A 14,268-nucleotide genomic window follows, 5' to 3' on the forward strand; every position below is an offset into this window, starting at 1 on the left:
CTGAAGAGCACAGATACCCCTGGGCCTTAGATTTATTCATCAACATTAAACATTCATCATGGTGGATGAGGACGAGAGTCGGATCAGTAATAAGTCATGTAGATTGTCATGTGTTAAGGAATGGCGTAAGTAAGAGGTCTGTCAGCAGTTCCTAGATAAGGCCTGAAGGGACATAAAAATAGAGAGGAGTCATGTCAAACCAGACACAGACACAAGAAACCCTGGGACAAGGTGGTGTCTCCATAGGTCAGGCTCCCACAGGAATGTGACTTACTGTCTGTCAGCATGATAACACAGGGTACAAGAGGTAGTCTGGGGCAGCTGCTCCTCAACACAGGATTCCTAACCCAGAAGGTTAGTGGGTTCTGAGACAATCTAGAACCAACTCTTACACTGTAAAGGGGTTGCTGTGAATTTGACATTAACTTACAGACAGCTCAGTGGCAAGTAAAATTATGTATTTCATATTACAGTACACCTACTGTAATACAAATACGGTATCAAAGAAAGTACTGTGTAATTACACACAGTACAATACTGTAGAATTGACTGTATTATACTGTACAAAAGTCAATGCTACCGTAGTCAGAATGAATGAATGGATACATTTAATTCATTGAGGGGAAAAGTTTGTATTTACAGTATTTTACTGTAATTACAAGGAATTGGTAAAAGCAGGTTGGTGGCTAGGTAAAGTGTTTACACATTACAACATATTTATGCATATTTGGTGTTTTAGATCACTTGCACTTCTAGAGGCCTTAACAAAGTCTTTCAAACTGGCAGCTACAGGGCGACTACAGGGCAAAACAGACCAAAAGGACATGGCAAAACACTCAACCATTTAAGGTTCAAGTCTTGCTGCCATTCCAATCTTTAAAACTAATGGTGCACTATAACCACATAGGAGTTCAATTTGTACAGCATTCTCACTCATGGGTGAAACAAATATAGCCTCTAAACAAGGCACGCCTCAAAATATGTTAATGAGCCATAAACAACAATTCTATGCACCCAAAATGTTATTGGCGTTCCAAAGATACGGTACCCAAAAGTGAAAACATGAAGCAGACCAAACTTTTTGGTCCTTTAAAAACCAGCTGTAAGTAAAATATTGTGAGCTATAGCTTGGAAAATAAATACATGTGACTCTGAATGACAACATAATGATGTTTGTTTCCAACATTAGCGCTGTTTTCCTAAAGAAGTTAAATATGCTTTGCGTTTTGTTTCTTTGTCACGATAATAACCAGTATTGTGATACTTGTATCGTCCCGGCCCTAGTATTCTAGGAACAGTACCATTCTACTGTTGATAATACCCCACATTACTGTATAAATTACAGTCTTCAGTTACAGTGTAGTTTACCTCTCAAACACGGCCTTTAAAAAAACTGCTGTGCACAACCTAAGTACTGGCAGTCGCCATGGATACAGCAATCAGATACAGTGAAAAAATATATAAAGTAGCACGATGCAAGAGCTTTATATATGATAGTGCAGTCAGAGTGTAACTGGTAAAAGGTTGCTAACTAGTAGTGTTTAAAATGCTTGCAGGTCAACAGAAACAACAACTCAAAAACTCAAAGTGAAAAAAGTCCCTTTGAACAGACCTCTGCCAAAAACTGCTCTTTAATTAACCAGCTTTTCATGTAAAGGATTCCAATACAGTCCAAAGAAAGGAATAAAGTGTTGAGACAACCTCTTGAAGACTGCCGGTAAAAACACATTAAGGCGGGAGGCCATTAATCTTCAACATCAGCATGGTCCTGTTATCGGACCTAGCACTGGAGGAGACTGAATCAATTTGATTAGCGAAAAGAGCTGAAACACAGCGGTATTCACTTCCCCTTCACATGTTAGAGGGCTACAATGTATGAGATAGCCTCTCTATGGAACCCTGTCAGCAAGCCAACCACTGATTGAAAAGATCCAATATTGGCTCTTTGTCATCCTCCGAGGCAGATAGCTAGGCTTTTCTTCAACACCCTCCTTGTGTGTGTGTGTGTGTGTGTGTGTGTGTGTGTGTGTGTGTGTGTGTGTGTGTGTGTGTGTGTGTGTGTGTGTGTGTGTGTGTGTGTGTGTGTGTGTGTGTGTGTGTGTGTGTGTGTGTGTGTGTGTGTGTGTGTGTGTGTGTGTGTGTGTGTGTGTGTGTGTGTGTGCAGTTTGATGATTACATGGAACAATAGGGAGGTGGAGAGAGGGGTTGATGTTCAAGTCAAAAGTAAAAAATATTGTTTCATAAATTAGGCAAAGGTTAATCACAGAACATAAGGCAACAAGCTACTGTAACATCTCTGAAAATGCATTTCACTTACTCACTAGTCAGCTTTCTGTCTATGGGCCATGTGCAACTGCCTCAACACCAAGTCTACATTTGGCAATCCATAGCAATATGATTCATCTTTGAACGTTTGACATATTGATACAGAACACTTTCCAATTAATAAAACATTTATAATACATATAATACAACTGTAGAATCCTTATTTATACCATTACATTATATAGAGGAGTAAAATATTATTTCAAACATCACCACAGGCTGACAGTTTAATTTATACTCAAAATAAATATAAACGCAACATGCAAAAATGTCAAAGATTTTACTGAGTTACAGTTCATATAAGGAAATCAGTCAATTGAAATAAATGTATTAGGCCCTAAGCTATGGATTTCACATGACTGGGAATACAGATATACAGTACATCTGTTGGTGACAGATACCTTAAAAAAAAGGTAGAGAAGTGGTTCAGAAAACCTGTCAGTATCTGGTGTGACCACCATTTGCCTCATGCAGCGCGACACATCTCTTTCACATAGAGTTGATCAGGCTGTTGATTGTGGCCTGTGGGGTGTTGTCCCAATCCTATTCAATGGCTGTGCAAAGTTGCTGGATATTGGCATGAACTGGAATACGGTGTCCAGAGCATCCCAAACATGCTCAATGGGTGACATGTCTGGTGAGTATGCAGGCCATGGAAGAACTGGGACATTTTCAGCTTCCGGGAGTTGTGTACAGATCCTTAAAACATGAGGCTGTGCATTACCATGCTGAAATATGAGGTGAGGGTGGCAGATGAATGGGATGACAATGGGCCTCAAGATCTCGTCACGGCATCTCTGTGCATTCAAATTGGCATCAATAAAATACAATTGTGTTCGTTGTCCATAGCTTATGCCTACCATTACCATTACCCCACAGCCACCATGGGGCACTCTGTTCACAATGTTGACATCATCAAAACGCTAGTCCACACGACTCCATGCATGTGGTCTGCGGTTGTGAAGCCGGTTGGACGTACTGCCAAATTCTCTAAAATGCCGTTGGAGGCGGATTATGGTAGAGAAATTAACATGAAATGATCTGGCAACAGCTCTGGTGGACATTCCTGCAGTCAGCATGCGAAATGCACACTCCCTCAAAACTTGAGACATCTGTGGCATTGTGTTGTGTGACAAAACTGCACATTTTAGAGTGTCCTTTCATTGTCCCCAGCACAGGTGCACCTGTGTAATGATCGTACTGTCTAATAATCAGCTTCTTGATATTCCACACCTGTCAGGTGGATGGATTATCTTGGCAAAGGATAAATGCTCACTAACAGGGATCTTTACAAATTTGGGCAGAACATTTGAGAAAAATAAGCTTTTTGTGCATATGGAAAATTTCTGGGATCTTTTATTTCAGCTCATGAAACATGGGACCAACACTTTTTGTTCAGTGTAGTTTTGGTTAGTTATAGTTGAGCATTTGTAATGCATTTGCAACAGCCCTCCAGCTTAAGGTTTGCAATATAAGACAAGAACAGAGTCAACATTAATCTGGCAGCAACGACCGCATCCAAGACGTTCTGGAAGAGTTCGCTGTGTGCTGTGCTAGCTGAGCGTGCATTTATCTCAGTCCGTGAAATGTGTCGTGTTGCTGTAGAATGAAGAAGCAGTGGTTTGGTTTATTCCGCCTGGCAGAGCTACCAGACAGACAGACAGGCTGATAAACACCCTGGCCTCTGACAGACCATCCGTTCACTGCTGTGGATGTTCATGTCAGCAGGGTTAGACAGCGTTAGACAGCGCTGGGGAGCGGCGTGTCTCCACTTGGCCTCATCCACAGTGAGTTACAAACAGAGGAATAATGGTGAAATGGACTCTATAAGCATTGGCAGACTAGAGAAAAAAATATGTATTTTCTCTTGGTCAGCACTACTATATTATTATGTATTACCTGGTCATTTGTTTATGTGATGATGTGATTGCATGAGACAGAGAAAGAACTGAGTTAAGAAAGGTGAATGCAATCATTTCATTTTTGTTTGGTTTCCCCAAACCTCTGTCCTTTCTCCCATTTGATGACCAAGTTAAGCAGTTCATTCCACTCTCTGACCATGTCTGAGATCGATCACTAGAGCGCTGACCCTCACACATTCTGTCTGGCCATGGAATGCCATCTAATCTCACCTCCTACTCTCCAAATCCAGCCCAAATAGCTGTGCATTGTCATCCACACCCCTCATACCCCATGACCCCTGTCCATTTTCTACGTGTGACACCCACCTCCCCCTTCACCCTCCTGATCCACATTTCCCCAGACTAGCAGGTGGCAAAGTAAACATAGGCGCACAAAGGGGAAGCCATGCAGAAGCTCTTGTTGTGAAAACAGTGGCGAGCCATGGCAGACTGCCACCATGCACAGCCATCCGCTCCCAGACTCCCACCTCCTGGGACAGGACAGGGGTACAACAGGGGCACTCTGGGGATGCCAAGTCCACCATAACCCCATCCATCTCTCTTCTCCCAGGACCTGACAGAACCACCAAACCACCTCGTATCACTCATTCCTCCCCCGATGAGGATCAAAAGGCCATGTGAGTAACCCAGAGGCTCTTGTCAAATTTGGTTCTGTTTCTCCCATGATAGTAATGGGCAGTAATGGCGTCGGGCATCCGTCGATGTCTGTCAGCCTCGTTCTCTGTGTTGCTCCGGTGCTTTGTTGAGGCAGAGTGATTTCTCTTTCCGATTGATGGGTTTCAATCAAAAGGGGGTTTAAAATAAATGCAGTGACGTCTATTTTGGCCGAGCCACAGGGTACCTTGTGTGCCTTGCCTTCCTGTGTCACATTTTCCTCCTCTTTCTCTAATGTGACCTCGGCAGAGCCCCACAGGCCTTCAAACACTGTGTCCAGACAGAGAGAGAATAACAGTATGACATGTCTTCACCACAGCTGGGCAGCCAGAACAGCCAGGACACCTCCTTATGAACCAGCCCTAGCTAGCCCCCGACACAGACCATAGTCTAGGGGTAGACAGCGTGAGGACAGAGAGCAGGGAGACACTGACAAACTTGGGGAGGATACACAATGCTATACTGGACTTAGAAACCATTCCACTTACTTAATAGCCACAAGACTTGAGTGTAACCCGCACTGTCATTTCATTACACTTTTCCACTGCACTGTAAAGATCTGGCAGCCTGGTCGGTCTGGTGACTGCTCCAGCCCTTTGAACTGACGAGTTTAGGGATCTCACCAACTAACTCTCAGCAAACTGTCAAGCAATATAGGCCTATGCATGGATATATGGATGCTATTTGTATAAATCTCTGCTATGCATTACATCAATAAAGATACATATTTTCTGCTCATTTTTGCAGTGGTGACAGTAGTACTTCATCCCAGATGAGCCCATTTTTAACATTAGCATATGTTTTGTAAAGCTACCCTGAACTAAGCCTGTAGCATTAACAAGTCTGACAGCGACCGAATTACTCACACAGACTGAAACTGTAAAAGAGACAAAGATGGAGGAGACAAAGAACCTCTTCCAGGTTCCAACCTCTATCTGTGTAAATCTATTAGCATATTAGCCTGGAATCTCGCTAGCCACTTCCTGTTGTGATGTGCCTGCTCCCCTTTAACCCACAACAAACGTTAACCAACACCCTGGAGGAAATCCACTGTTAGCTAGCTAGCGCTTCCCATTGTCTGCCAACCCCCCACGCCACCTCACACTCAATTATCACACATGTATTCCATTTGTCTCAGAAACATACCAAACTTTACTGTAAAATATCTATCAACATCTTCCAGCAGTTAGCAGATGGAGGTGCCTATGCTTGATAATGGGAGGAAATTGATTCCATCTGTCGGGATGTGGTGCGTCTCTCTTCTTGTTCTGCCTGAACTGTATGTCTGTGAGAGTCCTGAGAAGACTAGAAGAACTGCCGGATGAAATGTAAAAGTAGAACACTGGAGGGACAACATGCAAATGAAAACATAAGCGTACTAGTAGCCATAAAATATCAGTAATATCAGATACTGATAGTAATATCAGGTGATATCAGGTACATACCTCAATGTACTGTATTATTTCTGGCATTACATTTAATACATGTTTTGCTATGTATAGTAACATGCTGTTAAATGGATGTTATTCATGACAACATATATCATCTGAAAGGTACTTGAGATGTATGGAATTTCACAGCGAGTAAAGAGACACCAGGTCCTCAGACTTCAAGTAATATTGATGTGGCAGACCTCTAGTGATCTCCTTAAATGTACACTTGTAAGAGTTACACAGATTAGAGGGAGATGCCCTCTGTTAAACACCAGTCTATTTCTCCTCAGACCTGCAGACATCAGACGACTCTCCACCCCCACCACCATTCTCAGTTTACAGCATAACATGCACATGGTTACTCTGAGTAGACAGTTTTCCGAACCCAGCAGTCTACATGTTGGGAATTAGCTAATACAGCAATGGTCTCAGAGGACTTTCCTATGGAAGCTATTACAACATGACTTTGCGTTTGCTTTCATGTGGTTTTCTGAGGCCTGTGACTACATACTGTAACCTTACACATTTCGACCATGCATGTCTTCAGTGTAAGCGCGGGACACAATTTATAGCTTGTTCCTTAGGATCTGTTGCGGGGGAAAACGTAATTAGCTTGTCTTTGTGTAAACTGTAGCTGCTTTTAAGGCTCCCAACCATGACATTATATTTTAAATTAGTAAGTGCTTACATGCTGTTAAAGACTGGGAGAGATGTGTGAGAAACCCAAAGCCAGTGATTATAAAGCTCTAAAACACATCTGCACTCCAGCTCAGCGTTACATGTGACCATAGTGTCGGCGAATGCAGACCAGAGCATCCACATCACTCAGTGTCTGTCAGCTATGGTAAAAGGATACAGGCCATTATCAGTCCAAAACACAGGCCACTTCTGTGTGAGCGGTCTATGTCTCCGTGTCTATCATTCGACCTGGCCAATAATGATTTGAGTTTCCCTCAGCGTTAACCTAGAGCATTCCACAGAGTGTGTGGCGTCACTAATTGCCTTTAAAGAGCATAGACACCCACTGAGCAGCCCTTGTTCTCCAAATAAAGCACAGGTGGGCCTGGAAACACCATGGCTAATGATGTTATACAGCCCCCTTATCAGCTGAATTGAAATGGGCAAGGTTCACCTCATTTTCCTGTCAGCCCAGTTGGGACCAAGCAACTTCCTCTGACAGTGGATGATGACTCAGCAGGTGGCCAAATTGGGAAGTCCACTATTTCAGGCACTCAGTCCCTCCCAAACTCACCAGAGGTCAGAAATAGAGAGAATGAGAGGATATGAGGGGGAAAGAGAAATAAATATGGTAAATATGGGATATACTGTATATGGTTCTGTGTTCAATTTAAGCTAACATCTTTACTGTTTCCATGGCTTCCAGTACTCTGCCCTGAACCTCGGACAAGGTCACTAACCAGCTACCATCCAGTACTCTACCCTGCACCTTAGAGACTTTTGCCCTATGTACAGTCATTGAACACCAGTCACTTTAATAATATTTGCATACTGTTTTACGCACTTTATATGTATATACTGTATTCTAGACATGGCTCATCCTATATAGCTGATTGAGGACCTTCTTATTGATGAATGTGTTTGTTTTTTATGACTGTTTTTCTTTCTGCTTGCATTTTTTATTCGTATTTTGATGTGTGTATTTTCTGTCATTTCTGTAACTCAAGGCTCATCTGTAAAATAGACCTTGGTCTCAGTATGACTCACTGATCAAATAAAACTTCAATAAATAAAGAATCTACTGCTATACACACCTTTTCTATTCACATACAGTCCATACTGTCTATACTCACCATTCACATACATATGTATCATTTGTATTCCGGACTCAGGAAGCTAATTTCCTGCAATTCTATCCATTTTGCTATGGGGTTGTGCACTGTGTATTTAAATACTATATTCTCGACATAGCTCATACTAATATATCTACTGCTGTACATATCATTTATAGAAATTTCCTTCCTAGATGCGTATATGTTGCAGTTGGATTACTGTTACAGTGCTATTTGGGTTGTTAATTGGATTCGTTACGACATTTCAGAATTTCTTTATTTTTACTTTTTGGATTATGTGTGTATTGTTTTGTATTGCTACGTACTGCTGCACTGCTGGAGCTAGAAACACCAGCATTTAGCTGCACCTGTGATAACATCTGCAAAATCTGCCACCAATAAATGTTGATTTGAATGGTTCTGCAACCATGTTTGTGCACGTCTTATATACAGAGAAACATTTTTCACTAAAGCAGCCATACTGGTCACAGCGCTATCGTCATTTGACGACAAGCCAGAACCGTTGTCGGAAGAGAACATATTGTCTAACAAAAGGGGTACTGCATCTATTGTGCTGACACAGACGGGTCGAGGAATATGTATGGATTCTGCTTTGTGAAGTGACGACCACTTCAGCGCTCCTCATTCGTCTTGTGTGAGAAACCCAAGCACAATGCCTGTGACAAGAGCAGAATGGCGAGGGCCTGGCTCCCTCTCCTACTGGCATCTAGCGGTGGGCACTACATCACTGTCACCACGGAGACCACCAGGGAATCTCCCTCCGCAGCGCTCACAACATGACCGGCTCACGTCGTATGTGGCATAACAGCCTATGAGTTATGAGTGGGACTAGGGAGCCATAGTAACTACAGAGTTCCAACAGACGTTCCAATTTGTCCAGTCCTCTTATGAAAATGGACAAGTACAAATGCCCAAAGTCCTACCTGAGAATTCCTCATCATGTGTCAGACTCAGCCCTACTCCCTGTATGCCCTGCATCCATATGGAGCCCATTGTGGGGAGATGGAGCCCATGGGACACTGAGCAGAGAGAGTTGTGGTTTACAGTAGGTCATATGAGGTGCTGAGAAAGAGCATCAGCCATCTTGTTTATTTCAGGCCTGCGCACAACATTTAAATATGACACTCTCCAGAGAAAAGTTCACTCCAGAACAATCATTTATGGCCACTACATCACCTATAACTCATGTTTAGTAATATATGTAGGACTATAATTCTGATTTAAAAAATAATCCCACTAAACCGGTTATATGACCAATACCACACCACGGGAAGAGAGTGAGTGTCTTTTTCTTTCACACAGTGGAACGTCCTACGACTTACACCTTGTTGAGACAGTCAAATGTGCATGTATGCTGACGTGTTTCCTTTCCTCAGATCATTGTTAAAGGATATCACAACTGTCCCTGCAACAAGGCTCTCAGCAAAATAAACAACCTCCTTTGAGGTGTCTGAGAGCAATACACTGGGGAATGAGAAAAAGAAAAGGAAAAGGGGAGGTTTGTTTTCACACTCATCCCCTAGTACATGGGGGTCATTAAAAAGACCACTAGTACACATCAAAACAGACTCAATTACTACCCTAATTAGAACCGGTCTACAACTCTGCAGGGGTTGTGGGAAAAGAATACACCTAGCCCTCCCAGCCTCGTTTCTAAAATAATGAAGAACAACAAAAACGGGTTCTCAGAATATATGTGGTTACCTAAGAGAGAGTGACCTGCTTTAATACCACAGGAAACACTGAAAGGAGAGATGTCTCAGAGAGACCACGTTTACATGTGCACAGTATTCCGGATGGTAGCTCATATCCCGCTTTTGGTCTTACTCGGGATAAGCTGTTTACATGAACCTTTGATATCCCGTTCACGAGTATCCCTGTATCTGTAAATAAACAGAATATTCCTAATTGAAGTTCATATGGGTTAAATGGAATAATAACTGAAATCTGGACACTGACTGTAGGCCTATAACCTCTCACATATACAGAAATATAATATTAACTCTTGCAGAATTATGCATTTCTTGCAGTAAAATTATACAACAAATGTTAATTTTGTCTCGGGAACAGGAATGGAGAAATATGATTTCTTTCTTTCAGCATCCCTTGAGAAAATGTGAATGGGTGCGTAACGTGTTATCTTTGACACTTTTATGCAAGCAGACTATTTCAACCACATAAAATATGCCCCCTAGATGAACTTGAAGTCTTATCAGAAACGTGTTTCATCATTTTCTCAGCTAGCACTTAAAACCTTTAAAGGTGTGGCTGTAACTGTATAGACTAAAGAGACATGCATCCTAACGTGGAAGAGGGGGCTTGGGAAAGGTCATGGCCGTGTTTGTCATGGTCGGACACGCTTAGCCAGAGAACCGGAATCCGCTGAAGGGGCAATCTAATGGCTCAACAGCCAGACAATATAGCTGGCCCACACACCAATGATCCCGCCGTCCAATAAGATAATAAATGACATATTAATGAAGGTCTCAGAGAGTGCATCCAAGCCTACTGGTAATGGGCTGGAACAGTTCTTGTTGAGTTCAGTTCAGCTCTTGGGGTCTGGTCCTTGTGAGGAAGGGCTGGCTCTGTCACCCAGTGTACGGAGCGGTGACCTGGGGAGGACAGCAGAGCTCTAATTTATCTCTCCCTGCATTCACAGAGGAATGGGAGAGCATCTTTGAACTTGCACTACAGAGGAACTGAGACCAGCATGACCCTGAAAGAGGGAGTGACTGAGGTCAACCACCGTGACCTCTGGACCAGAGAATGCAGGCAGAGAACTCCTGTGTGCAACCAGCAATAGCTGTACTAGTTTTTCTTTAAACTGATGCCTTCAAGTCATTTGAGGTCAGCAGAAAAGAGAAAAAGAGAAAATACTTTCGACACACAAAGGAAGTACATGTCCTTCTCATGAGGAGTGTAATTAAAAACACCATGTTAAATTATTCAGGATTTACTAAGCAAATCCCCTATCCCCGGTCTTAATACAGAGTCTGCCTGTTCTTGATTTAAAAACAGAATCCCCCTCCATCTGCTGGGGCATGATGCACTCAAACAGTAGTAAAGAGGACCAGCGTGGGCGGACTGTGGAGGCCGGGGCTTCTCTGACCGACCGTCTGTCTGTGTGCCAGCAGTGGAGACCTACACTACCACAAAGAGGGCCTCCATAGGCCTATAGAGAGAGCAACCATCCTCCCTCGGAGCGCCACTCTAAACTCGGAATTAACATTCTTCTTGCAGAAAAAATCAAGCTCTCACCCAAACAGACTGCCAGTTATCCTCTGTTTCCAGGCAAAAGAAGCTGCTGAGGATCAAGGGGGATGAATGGGTCCTCATTTGTACTTAATCCAAAGCTCCTTGTGAAGGGGAGATGACATGTGGGGTTAAACTCCTCCAGGCTATGCACTCTTTCAGTGCAACAGACAGACCTTCTTTCTTGTGCATTTTTCTCTCTTCCCCTTTTTTCAGTTTTAATGTACTAGTGTAAAAGTAGGTCTTTTAATGTGGCTCTCCCTCCCTTCCATCTGAAATCTAAAGGTAGAAGCACATTTTAAGAAACGATAGACTAAGTGAATTTCTGATGGCCCTCAGGTCATCCTTGGGAAGAAAAAAAAGAATAACTGGGGAGGAGAAAAACAGATCAAAGAGTCCTTCCAGTCTATTCAAATGCATCTGCTCCCAAATTACATTGTGTCCTTGCACAGTTTTAAAATAATGGGTCACTGCTGTTTTATTGTGGAGAAGCTACTACTAATGAATAGAACAATACAAAGATTAGCACTGCCAGCCAAGCGGCTGAAACTTCACCCTGGGTTTAATTGCACTGAACAAGGGAGATGGGGAAGCAGGGCAAACAAGGGACAAAAGAGCAAGGAGCAAAGGAGGTAGAGGCTATTGGCAAAAATAAAGGCATGTTTTATGGGGGCCTGGTGTCCGGGGTGGGACATGTGATCTGCTTGTCCGCCTAAGGGAGGAAATAGTGAGAGAGGCACTAAGGCCAGCATCTTAAAAAAACAGAACTGTCTCTTTTCCACTCTCCTCCCTTCTTCTCCCCACTCCCCCCCCTCTCTCTCTTTCTCACTCCCACACACACACACCCCTCTCTCCCTCTCTCATCCTCACACACAGAAACACACACACTCTTTTTCTCTTTCATTGCTTACTTTGCATATGATAAAGGTGGTTTGACACAAGGTGTAATACATGACAAATCTAAATCAGGAGAAAAACAAGTGTATGTTTCCTGACGCAGGATAAAGTGTAACGACGCGAGGGGACACTCACCAAGCCAGAACATGTAGATATGGCTGCAGAGGAAGCTGTGAGGTTGCGTATAAATCCCTGATACAAGCAGTCCTGATGGGCTGGCTCCTGTGCCAATGTGGTGATGCCCTCTGTCCCCAGTACCTGTACTGTGAAGCCCTCTGCCACTACCATGGCAGGCTGTAAGTCCAGGTGCATGTCCCTCCCGAAGGCAGATAGCCTGTAGTGTACAGGGCCCCCCATGGACGGCAGGGACCTCTTATTCCGGCCTCGCCGCAGCATATCGTGGGACACATACCCACCCCGAGCATCCACCTCAATTGGCGTCACAAACATGTAATCTGGGGGAGAACCACAGAGAAGGTCACCACCAAACCCACATCCAATAAGTTCATCTTATTGGCACAAAGCATTTGCACACATTTCAACTCCCTCTAGTCTATTGACACTGATCACGGTATAATTGATCAAACAGTGTTATAATATTTATGTGACTTATGAGGGGAGCATTTGATATCATACTGGCTTGTGTATTCAGGCCTTTCATAATCAAACCACGTTTCAGATCCAAAAGTTGTAAACGTTATTCCACTACCATAGCCTATATTAATCTAATAAACAGTTATTCAAAAAGAACACAAAGACACCCATCATTTAGGAACAGTATCAGACGCCACGTAGGCCTAATAGGAACGCCCAGAAACAAATCCAAATCGTTTTTTACAGTCATATCCACTCTCATTGGTAAATCAAAGAATGTAAATCATCTAAACTCTACCCGCCCCGTCGCCGGCTGCTCAAGGAGGAAACTGCCGCTTCTGCAGGGAATTCCTTCACCGGCAAACGCGCGTGGCTTAAATTTACCAGCCAAGAAGACGAGAGAGGCAGTATGCGCGCAAGGCACCATGAGCGCTTTACCTGGTGACTCATCGATAAACCTGACACAACACATACAAGTAATGCGTTTTATTCATTCTGAACAGTAGCTTTGTTATTGTTTCATTCGAACGGACTGTAAAAGTTACAGACTGCTGCAGACTACAATGCTGTTAGTAACCATTGTCTTATCAGTTATGGAGAGAAGTAAACAAGTGGCCAGTGCAAAATACAAACCATGATTCAGTCCACTGGTGTCACTGGCAAAAGTGGACGAAACAGAGTAAATGGAATGTGAGCAGTAGATATGCAGCGTCTGCAAAACGACAGGTAGCAACAAGTTAATGGCACAACAAGCGCAACAGTGTACTGTAACAGGCAGCCTACTGCAATTTAAAAGTATATCTGATGATACAGTTAATTGTCACCTGCCTTCAATGTGTTCCAGAACCACAGAGTGGATAAAATCTTCACTGATGTGCAGCTGACAAGTGGGATAGGCAAAGTCCATATCAAAAGAAAAAGGCAATCCATGTTGGCATGCAATATCCTCCTCTGTTACCTCCTCAAAAAACACAGAAGTAATAACCTGTGGCAGCGGATAATGCAACTGTAAGACATTGCTGATTTCTTTAGGTGCCTTTTACATGTGATCACGTCTAGTCCGCCGGGTCCATTTGGCTGTGCCTGGAGAGGTAAAGCGCACTCGTGCGTCTTTCTGAAACAGGTAGCAAATCGCCGGAGTGCTGACTGTGCTCTCTACAGTGAACAGTGACAGTCAGCTCCAGCTCCTGTAAGTAGCACCAGCGGGTGGAAACGGAGATGGGCCAATCAGCAAAGAGCATCATCTTCTCTGAGATGAGTAGCCTACTGTTGTGCAGGAAAGCTCTTAACTCTCTTTGGCTCAGTGTTGAGTTTAACAAATTCGTGCTCCCCGCACAAACCACCGGGCAAAAACAGGTTAAATCAACGTTGTTTCCACGT

The 14,268-nt window shown here is 43.3% G+C and overlaps 1 protein-coding gene across 2 annotated transcripts in view; it reads right to left on the reverse strand.

The window, feature by feature from the left end:
- LOC139576198 (A disintegrin and metalloproteinase with thrombospondin motifs 18-like) overlaps positions 1-14,036 on the reverse strand; it is a 46,565-nt gene extending 32,529 nt beyond the window's left edge. Inside the window, exons 1-3 of one of the 2 annotated variants that reach the window (XM_071401967.1) lie at positions 13,717-14,036; positions 13,522-13,600; positions 12,430-12,749 (exon numbers count right to left, since the gene is read on the reverse strand). In XM_071401967.1, coding sequence (XP_071258068.1) covers positions 12,430-12,749; positions 13,522-13,600; positions 13,717-13,818 — 501 coding nt within the window. In that variant the 5' untranslated portion in view covers positions 13,819-14,036. Of the gene's footprint in view, positions 1-12,429; positions 12,750-13,521; positions 13,601-13,716 lie in introns of those variants that run through there. The other variant, XM_071401966.1, reaches the window with a different exon arrangement.
- Positions 14,037-14,268: the final 232 nt, after the last annotated feature.

Source organism: Salvelinus alpinus, chromosome 5 (assembly GCF_045679555.1).
Source record: "Salvelinus alpinus chromosome 5, SLU_Salpinus.1, whole genome shotgun sequence".
Classification (NCBI taxonomy): Eukaryota; Metazoa; Chordata; class Actinopteri; order Salmoniformes; family Salmonidae; genus Salvelinus; species Salvelinus alpinus.